The 17,859-nt window shown below is 47.7% G+C and overlaps 1 protein-coding gene across 3 annotated transcripts in view; it reads left to right on the forward strand.

Annotated features, from left to right (window-relative positions):
* RHPN1 (rhophilin Rho GTPase binding protein 1) overlaps nt 1-17,859 on the forward strand; it is a 41,598-nt gene that overhangs the window by 15,920 nt on the left and 7,819 nt on the right. For all 3 annotated transcript variants that reach the window (XM_062570703.1, XM_062570704.1, XM_062570702.1), the window contains 9 exons: nt 1,887-2,015; nt 5,252-5,327; nt 5,834-5,911; nt 7,166-7,290; nt 7,794-7,960; nt 8,790-8,977; nt 10,161-10,317; nt 13,923-14,042; nt 17,564-17,758. In XM_062570703.1, coding sequence (XP_062426687.1) covers nt 1,887-2,015; nt 5,252-5,327; nt 5,834-5,911; nt 7,166-7,290; nt 7,794-7,960; nt 8,790-8,977; nt 10,161-10,317; nt 13,923-14,042; nt 17,564-17,758 — 1,235 coding nt within the window. The remainder of the gene's footprint in view (nt 1-1,886; nt 2,016-5,251; nt 5,328-5,833; nt 5,912-7,165; nt 7,291-7,793; nt 7,961-8,789; nt 8,978-10,160; nt 10,318-13,922; nt 14,043-17,563; nt 17,759-17,859) is intronic.

Here is a 17,859-nt window from a genome sequence, read left to right on the forward strand (position 1 = left end):
TGGTAATGCGTTCATTATTGGGTCCCCAAAGGCCGGAGGAGAGCGTTACCCTGGCCAAGCAAAGCTCGTGTGTGTGGTGTTTTTACTGCACTCCGCTGGGACCCAGTGTGATTTAGTGCAAGCGGCTAGAGCACATTTCAGCAGACAATTGCACGCTGTCAGCTTTCTGCTGCCACTGGGTTATCTCTCCCTGCTTTCTTTCAGAGCAGATAAGAAGGGTATAATCAGCCTGGAAGTTTGTCTTGCTGGAGCAAGCAACTCACTGCAGCTGAAATCAATCCTTGGTGTTTATATCCCCTGACACCCAACAGAGGAGGGGGGAGGGTAGGGCCTGTCACTACTCATGGGTGAACACGGCAGGCCTCTCTTGCAGAAGGGTTACTTGCACCCAAAGAGAGCCTTTTCCTGCTGAAACTGAGGCCTAGCCTCCTAGGCTTCCCTTATTTGATACAGAGGAGTGTTCATAATCAAATCTGAACCTATGCTGGCCATGACTGTAGCTAGGAGCAGAGATAGGAGGAGTAGAGTGAAGGGTCAGTGCAGACACTATCGATTGGTCTGGTGGAAGAAGCGTCAGATTAATCCAAGTAGGAATTAGTCCTGTTATGAGCTGTGCAAAGCCTCAGCTTCCATAGCACGGAGTGAACAAGGCAGAAAACATGTCCAAAAACATGCTGCTGAGATTTGATTTCTCTCCCTCGACATCTGTACTCTAGTGCTCTGTACCATTTGTATGCCCCCAGCCTCTGTTATCCTTGATTTCAGTTCTACCCCAACTTTTTAAATGGCCAAACTGAAATATTGGAATAGGCACCCAGAGAAGAACGTAAGTTTTTCTCAGCTGCATGAAAAGTGAGGTGGAAATAGCTGACTGACTGTCATGTGGGACCTTTAGAGTGCTGGATGCTTGTTCTTCCATCTCTGGGCTTCTGAGCAGAGATCCTGCGATGGCCTGTTTGACAGCTTGACTGAAGTTTTGGCTGCTCCTGCATACTAAACATCCTGATTATTGGCCCCCACCATTAGTGATAGTTAGGAAGATGAGGAGGAAACATTTGGAAACTGTCACCTTGTGCCCACTCCTCCTCCCCATCCCTGGTTGAGTTTCGCACCTGGGCTGCATCTTCTTATGCCTTTGTTAGCAAGGGTCTAAGGGCTTTTGGATTCAGCTGGGGTTGTAGTGTTTGCCGTGCATTTTAATTAGTTGTAAAGATGTTTCTCTGTTGTCCCTGATTCTCTGTCTTCCCTAGTTCTCAAGTATCTCTATTGTCACATTCAAACCCGTTCGAGCCCAGCATTGCGCCTCACTGATGAGGCTTTGCTTTCGTGATGGAGGGAAAAGCAACTGTTTTATTTCCTGCAAACTCTAGTATCCTCTGTGCTTCTGCTGCCAATCAGAACCATAAATCCCAGGGCACTCTGAAGCCTGAGAGGGATTAAGTACCTGTCCTTTCCAGTGTTTCTCTTCAAAACAAGTCTGATCGAATTCGAGGTCACATGTGCATCTCTCTTGCGGGTAGTTTGGGAGCTTCCTGTAGCGGAACAGTTCCCTAGAGCCTGATGGAGGTTGTCTTGCTTTCTTGTTTGGGGACACTTAGAGAAAGAAACAGACTGTAAGAACAAACAAAAGTTATCATCTGGGGCTTCTCCTTCTACCCTGGAGCCATGCCAAGCACTCAACCACCCAGCGCAAGTGGGATTTTAAGGACATCAGAAAGCACTTCCAAACCAGTGGAGAAACCGTGGCCCTCTGGGAGGGTTTGGACAGGTGCTGCATGGGGCACGGAAGAAGGAATAGCATCCTATGGTCAGATAAGTTAATCGATATTTATCAGCACAGGCTAGATTCATGGGTGAATTTTGATCTGTGCGTTACTGTTTTTCAGAGCTACCAGTAACCATAAAGTAAAAGAAACAGTTGCCTTGGAACTTAGCTATGTGAACTCCAACCTACAGTTACTGAAGGAGGAGCTGGAAGAGCTGAACAGTTGCATGGACGTGTACCAGAATGACAGGTACGTGGAGCTGCCAAGCAGGCCAGGGAGGTTGCTTCGGCGTGGGAAAAGTGGTTTGTTCAGTTGGGATGTCTTTCTTCTTTTCCTTTCTGCCTTGCATGCTATTTCTTTTCCCCTCTAGGCATTGCAGGACTGATGTCCTATCAACACTAAAGTCAGGCTAGGTGTTTGGGCTGCAGCGGATCTGCATCTGCTGAGAAAAAGCTTAGAAATTTTCTCCACTTTGGAGAGAAGTTTGTCTTGCAGCTGTCTGATGGGGATGGAGGCTTGGACTGTGGTGGTGGGAAGGAGATGTGGTCCCTGGATGCTTGCTAAGCATCCTGCTACCTGGGCTAAGCTGTGGGCAGCTCCTCCTAGAAGAGCAAGGAACAGCACAATCTTGCTTCTACCCCTCACTGCTTCCCCTTGTGCCTGTTGGTCTACCTCCCTGATCTGACCAGAGTTTGATGCTCTAGCAGGAAGCAAGAGTTGGTGGCTGGAGAGTAGGAAAGGGATAAAGCACTAGCTACAAGCTGAAAGTATTTACTCTTTCCTCCTGGAAACCTCCACTGCTTAATCTCTAAAACTGCAAGGAGACTGACCCTGACTGTTTTTCTTAGTATATATTTAGGACGTGTTTTGGGATGGGTGCTGCATCTCAGGATTCTGATATCCCAAAGCCAGGAGCAGTGGGTAAATAGGCATTTTTGGGACAGAAGTACCACGTGAGTGATGAGCCCCCCAGAGTATGATTTTTCCAGCAGGTAAAACTGAGTATTTAACAGAAGCAATTAAAAGCATGGCTGTTTAGGTGCCCAGCCTCCTGGTCTGACTGCTCCTGAAATGGGTTACTCACTTGTTTTTATTTTCCTATAGAGGGTGTTACATTTTTCTCTCTTTCCAAGGTTAGACCTTTTATTAATCGAAGTGTGTTGTTTCTTTGAAATGCTTACCCAACGACTTCATCTGTTTGACTCACCGGAGTGGTAATCCTAGCACGCTAGCCAGCAGCAAGCTAACGTGCCAGGACGGCTCAGCAGAGCTATTTATCTGGGTGAGAAAGGAAGAGATCCCCGAGGCAGAAAAGATCAGGGACGCTGCAGCAATGTGGGAGCTGCAAACACTCCTTCCCTTCTGAAGACAACTGTGTGGCAGGTAGATGTACATAGGAGATGCATCTTGCCCCAAAACACGGTGGTCCGCAGGAAGGATTGCTGTGCTGCTGAGGAGAGGAGGAGGTGTCACTGTGTGGAAAGACTAGGAAAACTTCGGTGATTCCGTCCTGTAGTTTGATGCAGTGCTACTGACTGCAGAACCAAGGCAATCTGGATGTAGAACTGATGTACAAGGGATGCAGGGGAGCAAGGGCTAGCTTTAGTATGGAGAAAAAGCTGAGGGAACCAGGTTCTCCGTCACCCTTAAGTGTTCGCTGTGCCCAGGGGATCTGCCGGAGCCTCTGAGCATAATCCTAGGCGTTTTCCTTCTTCCCAGCAATAGTTTGGGGAAGTTAACTTGCAGGGCTGAATTCTCCCGTGAAGCAGGCTTCTTCCCCAAGCTGTTTCCTAGTAGGGATGCTTGGCCTTTCTAACCTACCTCGTGTTTGCTGTGGCTTAAAGAGCAAGCGACAGCAATAACCCCAAAACTCAGCACAGGCCAAACAAAACCCCCTTTGTTTGCTCTGTCGTATTCAATTCAAGCTGAAATCTCATTAGAGAATGAGTGATAACCACTTTTTCATACTAATTATATCTCTTAGGAGGCTGTTTATTCAGTGACCAAATGAGGACGAACAGGCCAAGTATTTTCCCATTGCCAGATTTTTGCAACTTTTTTTACCTCCTCTCTTTCCTGGACTGTAACATGCTAACGGCTCATTGGTTATTTCTAGAGCTAACGAGAGGTGTTTAGGCAACCTGCTGTAAAGCCAGGCTGGTGAGGGCCTCCTGACCCCTCTCCTATCTCGTACTCTGCTAAGCCCCTCTTGTCTCTTCTCCCCCCTGCAAGACCAAGTGTTCAGGGACTTCGTAACACGGCTTAATGCGTAGGGTGAGGAACACCTCTGTGGAATAAGCAAGTGTTGGGAATCATTTGTGTCTGTGTTCCTGAGGCTGACATGAGCTGCAGGTAGGTTCTCATCTCAGTATATCAGAGCTGAGCTATGGGAATGTGGGTTTCTGGGCAAAGAGTCTGGATGCAGCAGGTCTCTATATGCAGTTTGGAATAAGTTCTTTGCTCCTGCTGCAGAGTGAAAGAGCTGCAATCTTCCATGTGCTCAAGGCCCTGCTGCTGGTGCAGACCACTTCATTTCTGGGCTACAGAAGATGAAAATAGCAGCTAAAACCTCCAAAGGATGGTCCTTCCTGGCTGTCATCCTACAACCATGCAATGCTGCTTTGCTCCATAGATGACCTCTTTTGTTTTCTTTCCTTAGTGTTGAAATACAAACCACTACTCAGCTGGGTATTGCCAGAGTCTTCATAGTCTTTAGTGTTTTACAAGTATTGAGCCAGCTCTGTGATAAGGGCTATTATTAGACAACTGGTTTTAATAGATGCAGAAAATTTCAATATTAGACATAGCACTGCACCTCTGAGCAAGTTCTTATCAGTGATGAAGCCCAGATTAGCATGTGGGAGTTCATGAATCCATGACCTGCACTCAAATCATGCCCATTTCCCAAGAGCTGTTAATTAAAACAGATCTGTCACTGCAGCCAATTTGGTTGCTATTATATTTGTTACGGAGATAAAAGCAGAAGCTGGAGTAATAACAGACTGATAATTTCAGGCTGTCATCCCTGTGCACCTTTCCCGGTGACCGGCAGTGCAGAATTGCTGCTTCTGCCTGTGGGAAGTGCACTGTTGTTCCCAGCATCACGTCTACCAGCACAAATCACATCTGGCTTCCTTTTCCGAAGCAGAGTCTGGTCCTCTTTGGTTTTGCCCTTCAGTAGGAACAGATTATACCTAGGGCAAAGAGTGTTCTCCTGTATAACCTGTAAGCTACTGCTGGCACAGGCAGAAAAGAAAAAGGAGATACAGCACTGGATTGGTTTTGGGGACCCATGCAGTCTCCGACGTGGGTGATGACATTATGCTGACATTCCCATCATGTCAGCATTGTACGGCTTGCTGGGCTTGCCTGTGGTTGAAGTTTATTTCTGAGCCTGGAGCTTATTCATCTTTGTCCCTGAAGCACAAGGATTTTCCAACACTTATGAAATGGTCACTGAATAGCTTGTCTGTTTGTTCTTCCAGCGAGTCCATAAGTGTCCCCATGATTCCTTTGGGACTGAAGGAGACGAAGGAGCTGGACTTGTTGGCACCGTTAAAGGTAAGCCTTGGAAGTTTGCGCACTCAATGTAATTTAGACTGCATTAGGGAACCAAATGCCCCCTTTGGGGGATATTTCCATGCATGGGCACCACTGAGAACTGTAGAGGGGACTCTGCAGCAGCTGCAAAACATTTTCTTCTTTGGAATGGTTGCTTTTAGTGCCTGGCAAAAATAAGTTCAGGACAAGGACGTGGACTTGAAACACGGGAAGAAATGCAAGGTTTGAGAGTGGGGCAATGGGGAAGTGACTGCAATTTCTCCAGGCTACTGGAGGGCAGATACTTGTCAGGGCTGCAACGTCCCTATGTGTGAGCTGGCGGTGTCCTGTGCAGGTTTAGCAGGGGAGGGGGGATCGCTTTCCTGGCTTTTCTTGGTGCAGGTTTCCAAAGATTGTGTTGAGAAAGCTGGCACGTTGCTTATGCAGAATTGTCAGAAGTCACCTCTCAGATCTTGAATGTCTGTTTTCATGGGTGCCTGTGGATTTTCTTTTGTTCCCTTATCCAGGATCTCATCAGCGAACACTATGGAGAGGACAGTACGTTGTTTGAAAAGGAAATAAAAGAGTTCATGGAATTGCGGCAGGTCTGTGTCCCGTGAGTTGCAAAATCTTGCTCTGGCTTGTTGAGAAGTCTCACCAAAGGTGCTGCATATTTCTCTGCATCCCTCAATGCTCCTTCCAGATGGCACACTTGTCCTCATGTCTTTGGCTACTGGATTCCTGCAGCATACATTAGAACACTTTAGCTCCAGTTCATAGGTTACAAGCTATAATAGGCCACTAAATAATTGTTTTCTTTCCCTATAATAGAGTCCTTTAATGCCATACCAACCTAGAATTGAACATCAGTAAAAGTATAATGTGATCTGTTATTGTTGCTTTATGAATAATAATTCATCACCAGAAAGGCTAAGTAACTACTCTCTGTCCAGCTAACACACAACATAGTAGCCAGAGAAGAGGAAATATAGAGCAATCTGATAAAGGTGAAATTTATTCTCTTCTATCAAATAACTCTCAAAAGTATTTTCAGTTTTTACCTTGCCATAAAGCTTTGATCTCATGAGCAGGAAGAAAATCCTTTCTCAGGCTTATAAAGGTCTCAATTCCACTCTTCAGGCTGCGAGAGGGAAATGCTGGAAAGTCAGAGCCTGGAATAGGACTCATGATTGAAACTATGTGTTAATAAGAGAGCTCTGTTACTCTTTCCCCTGTCAAATCAAAATCCCTCCCTCAGTCTTTTCTATTATAAGCAAAAATCAGATGGATTTCTTCCCTACCATTTATTTCATCAGACTTTGCATGCATTCCTCTCTCTAAAATAATAATAATTAAAAAATTTCCCAGCTTGGTTTAGGTGAGCATTGCCAGCAGAAAAAAAGCAGAACTGGAGCACTATCTGCTTTTAGTTTGCTGGTTTCAGTCTGTGTGCCCTGGCTTGGACTTTTTATCTCTCCAGCCTTTTTCACAGGTAAATCCGTATTAGCTGTCAAACAAGAGGCCACCTCCCCCTGCTGTGTAATCACCAAGTGCAATGCTGAAAAGCTGGGCTGCATTAATGCTAGCCACATTATTGAAATTCTGCCCCCTTGTCTGCCTATGCTGTAGTAGTCTTGAAGGTCTTGGCCAAATACTGTCCTCCTACTCGCTGAAATCCTTTGCCTGGAAGGAGAGGGACTCTGCACAGAGCCTTTTGGGTGGAGTTTCTCCCACTTAAGCCAATGCTGTAGCCCATAGAGCTGTTAAGTCCTGCTGGCCAGCATGTAAATCTTATGTTTGTCCTGTCCCCTCTCTCTTCTTACCCAAATGTCTGTCTGTCCTCTCCCGCTTCTCCACAGGCGATGCGGACACCGAGCCGGAACGATGCGGGGCTCGAACTCCTCATGGAATATTACAACCAGCTGTACTTCCTTGACAACCGCTTCTTCCCTCCCAGTAAAAACCTGGGTGTCGTCTTTCACTGGTTCGTGAAGCTTTTTCCTTTCTGACCTTTGTACTTCCACATGCATTCCTAAATGGGGCTGATGTGGGCATCAGGGGGTAGATAGGAGCAGGCCTCCTGACTGTCTTCAGGGATCGTCTTCCCTTGTAACATTTGGAAGATCCAACCTGTCCTTTTTTTTGACCTTGACAGCAATACAGGGGCCAGCTGACTTGAAGAGCTGAGTTTCCTTCTTGCTTTTGGCTTAATATCAGCTTATCACCTTGAGCAAATAAGTTAAAAGAGGCATATGGAAGCGTGTGCTCTGTGGGGCCTGGGAATGGATTGGACCTGGGACTTCAAGTCCCAGACAGTCCATGCAAAATGGCAAAAAAAAAAACTCAAGGCTCTTCCTTGAAGGGGCGTAGCTGGTGATATTCCTTGGAGAACAGCATTCTCTTAGTGCACATAGCAAGGATTGTGGTGTGTGTGTGGGGGGGGAATGGATCAGGGGCTGCATATGAAGCAGCTTTTCCCTTCTCCAGGTATGACTCTCTGACAGGAGTCCCTTCCCACCAGCGGGCACTGGCTTTTGAGAAAGGGAGTGTGCTGTTCAACATCGGAGCCCTGCACACCCAGATTGGGGCACGGCAGGACCGTACCTCCCTGCCGGGAGTCAACCGGGCTATCGATGCATTTCAGAAGGCAGCCGGTAGGTTGTCTCCCCTTCTTCTCCTTCCCCATCTGTTCCAGCAGGGAGAGGAGGGAGTGTTTTGAGCCAGGCTGAAATCTAGCAGGGGCAGAGTTGAGCTCGCCTGTGCTGGAACAGGAATAATCAGCTGCACAAATGCAAGATGGGAGCAAGCAGGCAGAGGGCAGCTGTGCGGAAAGGATGGGGGGATTTCTTATGGGCCACAAGTCATGGTACTGCTGCAGTGTAAAGAGGAGTTGGGGTGATCTGAAAGCCACCCAAAGGCCTCTTTCTTGCTGCACAACGCTAGTGATGTCTCAGCTGGGCCAACCTATAAGAGTCTGAAGGAGAAAAGGAAAAAAAAAAAAAAAAAAAAAAAATCAGAGAGCTGGGAAAAAGGAGGGGATGGGAAAGGGAATGATCTGCCTTCCAGTTATCTTTCTAGAGAAATGCTGATCAACCTGCAAGCAAATATGACTGGTGCAGAGATGAAGGGAATGTTTTTTTCTTCACGTTAACAGTTGGTAGAATATAATAGCCTTAAACTCCAGCAAAAACTCATGTTAGGTGCTAGGAAAAACTGACTTGCCTGGAATTACTGTCATCCAGGGCTTTTAAGAGCAAGCTGTAGGCACAAATATCAAAATTGTTGCCTATTATGGTAAGAAACTTGAGAGGTGCACTGTGTATCTGCATAAGCATCCTGGAGCTGGATCTAGAGCTGTTTTTCCTCCTGTGGTGCTACTGGAGCTTGGGCTGGAGAATCTTTGTCCTAGGAAAGCTAATCTATTTGCAACTCAACTGCAGAATTGCAAACAAAATAGCTACCTGGAGCTTTTCTGTTGTATAGGTGCTTTTAATTACTTGAAGGAAAACTTCTCCAATGCCCCCAGCCTGGATATGAGTGCCTCTTCCCTGAACATGCTGGTGCGGCTGATGATTGCGCAGGTGCAGGAGTGTGTCTTTGAGAAGGTCACCTTGCTCCGAGCCCAGAGTGACTTCCTCACGCAGCTGCAACTTGCCCAGGAAGCAGCCAGGGTAAGTGCTGCTTTTGGGTCCCACAGCAAAGCCGGGTGAGGGTGTCATGGGGAGAGAGTGGAGAATTTTGTGGGGCTGTCACTGGTGGAGCAAGCAAGAGCGACCTTATGAGCTGTGTGACAGCCCCACTGACCACCATGAAGCAGCTGGAGAGCAGAATGAACAGGTGGAGGAAGCAACCTTCTGGGCATTGCTTGCCTCTGTGCATTTGCTGAGCTGTTTGTAAATATTGCCGGTTGTTAATCCAGCCATAAAGAAAAGAAACGATCCCGTCAGTGGTTTAGGGGCGAAGTCACGCACACTGTTGACATAACTGCATTTCCTAACCTTGAGTTATGAATAGAATTAGTCCAAGTCCTTTTCGGAGATAAGCCTTTAATCGTTCCACCTTGCCCTGCTGGGAATGCTGCCTTCTCTATGTAGTTGTAATAGTGCCAGGCCCAGGCCAAGAATAAACCTGGGCTTCAGAAGATGCTCTTTCTGCCAGGTCTTCTGAAGAGTTGCACTGAAATGGCTTCCTGAGATCTCTAGGCTGTACCAGCTGCTCAGTGCGATATCAGGAGTTATGGCAATCAGAGCATCACCATCTCTGTTAAGGCCGTGGTGGAGCAGGGCAAACAGCTGAGCTCACGCAGTTTATTTTTCTTAAAGCAGGATTTCAGCAGAGATTTTTCTGTGTCACTTTGGCCAAGGGACTGAGAGAATCTGCCTCGTATCAGCTGAGGAGAGAGATCTTTATTGTTCAAATATCCTGGAAGTAGGAAATATTGTTACAGTAGTCTGATGTGCTGGGTTTGGGCTGCAGCATGTTCAAACTCAGATACCAAAGCCCTGCGTAGGTTACCAGGCCTCCTTCATGGGGTCTCTGATAGCAGGGCTTTGCCCAAACTGTGCAAGATGGGAAGAGCTTATGCGGCTGCCTCCCTGCTGCCCATGTCATGGAGGCACCAGGACCCCGCAGGACAAGTAGAGCTGGCACCTCAGTGAAGCACACCAGCTCCCACTGTGGTCAACAGATCTTGGGGCACAGATCACCCATGCACTGGGCAGGGGAATCACAACACAAACTCCTAGGAAAGTCCTAGCAGGACTGTCACAGATGGACACAGCTCTGTTGTCAGGGCCTCCAGATGGATGAGATAAGTAGCCTGTGCATCAGCAGCTTGAGTTTTGATACCTGCAGGTTGAAGATGTCTACTCGTTGGTGCACCAGACGATGACCCAGGCCCATGTGAAGGATTACGTTCCCTTCTCTTGGACCACCATGGTCCATGTCAAGTCAGAGCATTTCAAGGCCCTCTCCCACTACTTCGCCGCCATTGCGCTCTGTGACTGCCCTGGTGAGTATTAAGCATATATTAAGCTTTACATCTCGGACGTGGCTTCCCATTTAGCCAAGTGCTCGTGTGTTGTGGTTGCTATAGAATCATAGAATCAGTAAGGTTGGAAGGGACCTCCGGAGATCATCTAGTCCAACCCCCCTGCTCTACAGGGTCACTTAGAGCATGGTAGACAGGGTTGCATCCAGGCAGGCCTTGAAGATCTCCAGAGAAGGAGACTCCACAATCCCTCTGGGCAACCTGTGCCAGTGCTCCATCACTCTCACAGGGAAGAAATTCCCCCTCACATTCAGGCAGAACTTCCTGTGCTTCAATTTCTGCCCATTGCCTCTTGTCCTGTCACATGGGACAAGTGAAAAGAGTTTGTTCCCGTCCCCTTGACACCTTCCCTTCAGGTACTTATACACATTGATCAGATCCCCCCCTCAGTCTTCTCTTCCCCAGGCTAAACAGGCCCAGCTCTCGCAGCCGTTCCTCAGAGGGCAGGTGCTCCAGCCCTCTGATCATCTTCGCAGCCCTACGCTGGACTCTCTCCAGTAGCTCCATGTCTCTCTTGTGCTGGGCAGCCCAGAACTGGACATAGGACTCGAGATGAGGCCTCCCCAGGGCTGCGGAGAGGGGCAGCATCACCTCCCTCCACCTGCTGGCAACACTCTTCCCAATGCACCCCAGCAGACCATCGGCCTTCTTGGCCACAAGGACACATTGCTGGCTCATGGTCAACCTGCCATCCACCAGCACTCCCAGGTCCTCCTCAGCAAAGCTGCTCTCCACAAGGTCAGCCCCCAGCTTGGACTGGTGCCTAGGGTTATTTTTCCGTAGGTGCAGGACTCTGCACTTGCCTTTGTTGAACCTCAGGAGGTTCCTCTCCGCCCAACTCTCCAGCCTGTCCAGGTCTCTCTGTATGGCAGCACAGCCTATCTCAACTCATTCAAGTAGCAGTATTTGGGATATTGTGGGAAAGAGCTAAAAGGATGTCCACACAGAGTAATCGGATGCAAAACCTAGAGCAGTTGGGATGCTCTGAGCTGTTGGTCTTTCCTGCCAGTTTAGTTAGAGACTGGAAAGAGCCTGCATAGAGTAGATTTCCTCCCTGTTTCTTTCTCTGATTTCTATAGTCCTTGCAAAGTCTTTCTGAGGAGGTCAGCAAAAAGATGCTACAGGAATGTCACCGTGCTCTCCACTTTGGAGTTGGGTGGGTAAATGCTGTGGAGAGGCACTGTTCACTGTCTGCTGACCAAGCACATGCCAGGCAGCTCAGCAAGGCACCTCAGCTGGCCTCCCCAGTCCTGCAGCACCAATCTACCTGGCAGGCTAGCCAAGGGTTGCAAAAAACAGAATTTCCCCTGGACAAACTGGTCTGGGCTACCCAAATTTAATTGCCAGCCTTCTAGCTGTCTGCCTGTGACTGTATCAGAGCTGCAGGGCCAAGTCCTGACAGCAGGGTGCACATAACTGCGTCTGAGGCAGGGTGACATGAGTCTGCAGAGTTCAGCTGGAGCTGGTATTTGGGATGTGACCCATAATCTCCATCTGTGCTGTCACCGACGTTTGCACAAGTGAGTTTGCGTCAGGCTGAGGATTTGGGGGTGATCAGCAGACGCAAGCTGTGACCTGCAATGTTGGCTTTCCACGTGGTGGGGGTGGCTGACGACAGGCAGCAGGGCTGAGTTGCTTCTTGGAGATCTGCTGTCAGAGGCCGAGAGCCGGGGCCCCTCTGTCCACTGTCCGTGTACATCCTTCGCTTTGCCTGCTTTCTTTTCTTGCCTTGTCATCCAGTCCCTCGCTAAGGTAGTTGCAGGATCCCACATTTTTCTGGGCATCTTGATGTGATGCAGCCTTCTGCAGAAAAGCCCAGTGTCCCAGAAACACGAAGGTACTATTTTGGGTGCCTTGCAGAGCGTTGAACCGAGTTGCTGATCCCTGGAGAAGAGCAGCGTCACGACTTCAAACCGCAGGCTGTCTCGCACCTAAAACGGGAGTGGAGAGGAGGGAGGTTTGCAGCCCTTCTTGGAGGTGCAGCCATCAGCAGCTCACTCGGAGAGTGGATCTGCCCTCCCCCCCCTGCTCTGTAACTTGCCCAGACTCTTGTCACGAGGCTTGGGGTGTGTGGGCGTTGCAGAACCAAGAGAGGCTTTTAGGGCTGAGCAAGAAAAGATGCTGGGTCAGAGACAGGAGTGAGGCATGGTGTAAGGCTGAAGAGGCTTGAAGACAGAAATGGTAGAGACAGCAGAGGACAGGGATGAGATCAGGTTAGCAGGGACAGGACAAACCTCTCCTCAGAGACTGTGTGGTTGTTTGCCTGTCCCAATAACATTAGGCACTGAGGGAGGCATGAATTTGCACATTTCCTGATTTTTTTATTTTATTTAGTTTCTTTTGAAGGGCTGCCTGGTCAGATCTCATGTGCCAACTTTGTCGCTTCTCCAAGCATGCTTTGGCCCCATTATTGAGAATAACAAATTCCTTGCTCCTGTAACTGACCGTCAATAAACTCTTTATGCTGAAGTTTAATCCCCTGTGGGTACTTGCATGGGGAGAGTTGGCATCCAGAGTTAGCCTGATGGAGCTGCTGGTTCACAGCCTGCAGGGTGCCAGTGTCAGGGCGACTGACTGGGCTTTTGCATCTGCCTGAATTCGAATCAGCAAGTTCCTAGTATTCTAATACTGGAGTCCAATAGCCCTCTTAATTCCTTGCTGTCCCATCCTGTCTCCAGGCGGGGAGGATGCAATGAGTTGTGAGGGGCCTCTGAACTGAAGGGGATTAGGAGCAATTTGCCTGGAAATAATTAGGTAAAAATCATGCATACAGAGCAAAGCCTAGCTTAGTGCTTGGAGAGCCCGTGCAAGGTGTTTCCGTCACAGCCTCACCAATGCAGCTGATGTGGCATCTCCATCTGGGCAGCCTTCCTTTCCTGTGTTGGAGGGCATCTGGTGGGTGCCTAGGGGTCTAGATTTCAGTGGGAAAGTCTTAGAGTGGAAGAAAGGAGTAGGGGAATGCCTTGGTATTGTACTGGTTGCGACTGGGCAAACCCCTCTGGTCTTGTTCCCCCGTGGGTTATCTCTGTCATTTTTGCGTGTATGGCTGTAGGTGGAGTCCCAAATGCAGCAAGGAAGAGGGAGCAGATTTTGCGATTCAGCTCCCTGTTTACACTCTAGCCTGTCATTTTTGTTCTGCGCTTGTGCTCTAGTTATCATCTGACTTAGCTCCATGTCACTAACCTTCAGTAGGAATATTCAGGGCTTTTTATTTTCAATCCTACTTCTAAAACAGCAAAGGAGGGAAGGAGGCAAAAGAGCCAGATATTGAAGTGATGTTGACTCCCAAATCCTGCACTGAACTTCAGTGTGATGTGGCCTTTAATATACTAAATCTTCTCTCCATCAGCTGTTTCTTGGTGGTTTTTGCAGACTGTTGCTGCTAAAGCCAAGCCCCCGTTGGATGAAAGAAAGCTACCACTGAAGCTAGCAGGGCCATGTCCACAGCAGCGTGGATGTGGCTCGCTCTCCATCTTCTCCTCTCGCCACCTGGGACTCCCTGCCCACCTGCAGCTGAGCAGTGCTCTCACTTTCTCTAAGCATGTTCCCACCTCTGTTTCGCACAGCGGCATCTGATGCTGAGCTCCCAGAGCATGAGAAAGCTTTTGTCCAGTTTCATGTCACCATGCCAGACGGGCCATCTCTCCGCATCCTGCTGCAGGATCCTGAGGAGAGAAGGAAGCTAGGTAAGTGTATGCTTGGTGGCAGATCTGGGTTTACAGCTCAAAGGTGTGATAAAACCTGATACACCAACAGAGCAAACCCTGCTGTAACCCAGGCACTGTGCTATAGGAACTGTATCCACAGAGGTGAATCAAAGGCTGAAAAGGGCCTTTCTATGCAAAGACACTTTTTGTCTGCCTCTCTTTGAAAAGAAAAGAGGAAGGCAGTGATCAGAAAGTGTCATGGTTCCCTCTTTCCCTATAAGGATGTTTAAGTGCTCTGTCAGTCACAGACAGACAATGCCCTGTCTAATTGAGTGTGTTGCATCTTACTTCTCTCGTCTCCATCTCCTTTTGTTTTACACTGATACCTCAAACGTGAGACTACCTATGAAAAATGCAAGGCTTCACTTTTTCCCCTCTGGGATAATATATATGTAAGCAGTAAACTGTGCTGTGAGCAAGGAGGAAGGAGTGGAATAAAGCCATCAGCGTTTGTCATTGCAGAGCTCCTTCCAATTATGACCAAGTGCAGCACTTCCTTCGTTAGCCTGCGGACAGAGCTGGTACCTGAGGCTGAGCATAACTCCCAAAATATTGAGGCTCCTTTAAGTCACTGCTGTGAAGGCAGAAGACATTTCAGCTACACTTGAAGGGAGTAGTGAACAGACAGCACTTTCTCCTCACAATTCCTTTTTTTCTTTTTTTCTTTTTTCTTTTTAATACTTCCATTTCTCGATGATCTCTTAATAAGCCTGTTCACTGGGTGGGTGTTTCTGTAACTGCTAGTGCTGCAGATTCCCCCTGGAACTGCAGAGCTGCACTGAGCTCTTTCTGGATCACTCCTTGCCAGCAGTAAAGATTCTGCAGTCTGAACGTAGTTACCTGTATCACTGAGGGGCTGTGACTCCCATGTAGTGGTCAGAGACAAAAGCAAGCTTCAAGCTATCTCCAGGATTCTGTACTCTGTTACCTGCTCCTTGGAAAAAATTTTCAGGTGTTTCCAAAGGGGATCTCACTTCAATGGTGTAGTCCAGCCCCAGTATTAAAGGGAAGGAGCATTTTCATGGATGGGGGATGGGACAAGGGCCCTCAGCCTTGCAGCCGTGAATGTTTAGGGAGGACAGTTCAACGGTCCACGATAAAAACCAGCCCACAAAGCTTGTCCTGATCTGCCTTGCTGAGTTTGATGGTGGCCCTGAAAAACCTGGGCTCTTCCTGCACCAGGTAAAGTTCTACAATGAAAAGAGAAATATTTTTGGACCTGGAGCTCCTGGAAGGTGTTTGGCTTTGGCTTTCAGCTGATTAACTTGACTTAAAAGAAGATGCAGTGAAGGCTGGGGGTGGATCTTTTTAGATACATCAAAAGGGTCGAGAGATGAGAGCTTTCTCCCATGCTGACTTTCAACTTAAGGGAAAAGATAGGAGCATTTGCTTATTCAGCTAAAGCTGAATTTTAACAACCCTCCCCAAAGAGCCTAGAACAATGGGAAGTTCAGTTCTGTACTTCTAGGATGTCATCTTGTTTGCCTCCCACACAAACTGTTTCTTGGTGCTCTTTTCCCTAATTGTAGAAGTGTGAAATGAAACAGGCTCTACCAGGAATGAGTTTGTCACGTAGCCAGCCCAAGCAGAGTCCTCCCGGCTGCTTTGCCTCCTTTTGCTGCTAGCTAGTGGGAGGCAGAGGACATTTATGCACTCTTTTCCTCACCAAGGCATAGGGAGGCTTCCTCAGCAATTCTTAAATGAGCCCCAAAGCTAGAGTATTATGATAAACTACCCTGACACCTTCAGCTGCTGTAATCTGGTTTCTTGATTGGCATCACCTCAGCTTCCAGCTTTGCCTGCTCTCCTAGGAGAAAACAATCTCTATTCATCATTTCCTTGTAAATATTGAACATGCAGACATCAGCATCAGCTCCATTTTCAGCTTATAAGAAAGGAAGAAAGTTGCAGCACTAAAACCATCTCCCTGAAAGGATTTTTTTTCCTGTTCTCTTGTTACAAATTCTGATAACGTTATTTATATCAGCATGTGACATATTCCACCTTCACTAAACTGAAGCCAAAAGACTGCATAACTTCCTGGTCAAATCTTGTTTGATCACCTGGCTGAACACGGACTGTCATTTGAAATGTGAATTTACAGTCTTGCAGGGAGACAGAGGCAGCATCAGTATCCGAAGTAGATGATGATTTAGAAAAGAGATAATGATCTGAGAGTTCTCAGGTGACCTGTCTCAACCTGTATCTCCTGTGATCTCGTGTTATCCATTTGTTCATCAGCCGAAATAGCAGGAATCAGTGATAGTCATTACCAAGCCTCATAAAGTCAAGGCAATCCAGTGTTTGTGCTTTCCTCCCTCTGTGAGTGGCAGTGGGTACTTTGATAAAATAAGATCTGTGTATTTGGCAAGAAACTATGAGTAATCATTTTGGAGAGTCATTTCCTCTCAATTTTATACTCAGCCTCAAAATATTTCCTTGATTTCTTGACTGAAACTTGTAACACAGATATTAACCCCTACTTCTAAGGGGAGTAAAGGAGAGGTATTTAGGCAACTGATTGGTCTCTCCTTACTCTCTGGAGTAAATCCTGGCCATTTCCCTGGATTATGTTGCCACCGTGTGTCTTGAAACTGGAACTGCTAGAGGCATGTGTGTTTTTATTATGTATGTGTGTATTTAGTTGTTTATATATCGTTTAGGATTGGCTATGGGGACCTTCGTTGCTGTCTCTCAGGGATGTTTGGATGGGTATTCATAGGTCGCTTACTCAGAGGTCATCAGTATACCTCACTCCTAATCTCCCAGATGTATCTGGTTCAATTTGGTGTTGCTTACATCTCTCCGGTCATTTTTAGCCACTGTGCTTTTGCCAAGGTGAAAACAAATTGAAGGTACTTTAAGAGGAGAGGAGCAAGAGTGGGCACTAAAGAGGGCAAAAAGCAGGACCTGCAGGGAAAGGTGAAGGAACTGGGTTTGCTTAGCATGGAAAAGAGGGAGAAGTGTCAAACCATTCCATAGTTGAAAGGCAGTCACAGCGAGGACAGGATCTGATTGCCCTCTGTGCTCACAAGGGACACAGGGAGATGGAGAGAAGTTAATTTATGGAGGAGATATAGGTTAAACGTTAGGAGAAACTTTGCTTACTGCAAGGGCAGTGAAGCACGGTTTCCGTCTCCCTCGCTAGGTGATGGCAGCTCCTTTGCCGGCGGTTTTAGAGAACATCTGCCAGGTATTCTCAGCCTTGTCTGCTGCCAGGGAGTGAAGTAGGTCACCCCTCAAGGTCCCTTCTAGCCCTACATTCAGGCGTTAAGCTGACGGCTGGGACCTACTCCATTTAACGCACGTTGAAAGCCTGGCAGGCTGCTAACGTGACTGGGCTGTCCCTGAAACACGTCGAGTGACACAGCAATTGAAACTCCTTTAATCCGTGGGCAGCCAAGCGAGCAAGACTGCCTGGTGTTGAAGAAGGAGTGACAGTAGAGCTGTGCGGATCTCCTGCTGGTGCAGCCAGGCTGTGATTTCTGTGTTTTTTCCAGGCAAAGCTCATCTGAAGAAAGCCATCATGAAGCATGAGGAAGCTATGAGAATCCACAGCTTATGCAAGATCTTGCGGAAGATGGATATTCTCCAGGAGGTCCTTTCCTTTGCTCACAAACGGTCGCTGAGCAAATACTCAGAAATTGACCACGAAGAGGACTTCTTTGAAACCGGAGATGCCCCAGATATTCACCGTAAGTGGTTTTGGGGGGTATTCTGCATGGGGGAGAGTGCATCTAGAAAGGGATGCAGTTTGCAAAGGTCATACAAAGTAGGCAAATTGTGCAGGGTTTTG

Source organism: Rhea pennata, chromosome 2 (genome assembly GCF_028389875.1).
Source record: "Rhea pennata isolate bPtePen1 chromosome 2, bPtePen1.pri, whole genome shotgun sequence".
Taxonomy (NCBI): Eukaryota; Metazoa; Chordata; class Aves; order Rheiformes; family Rheidae; genus Rhea; species Rhea pennata.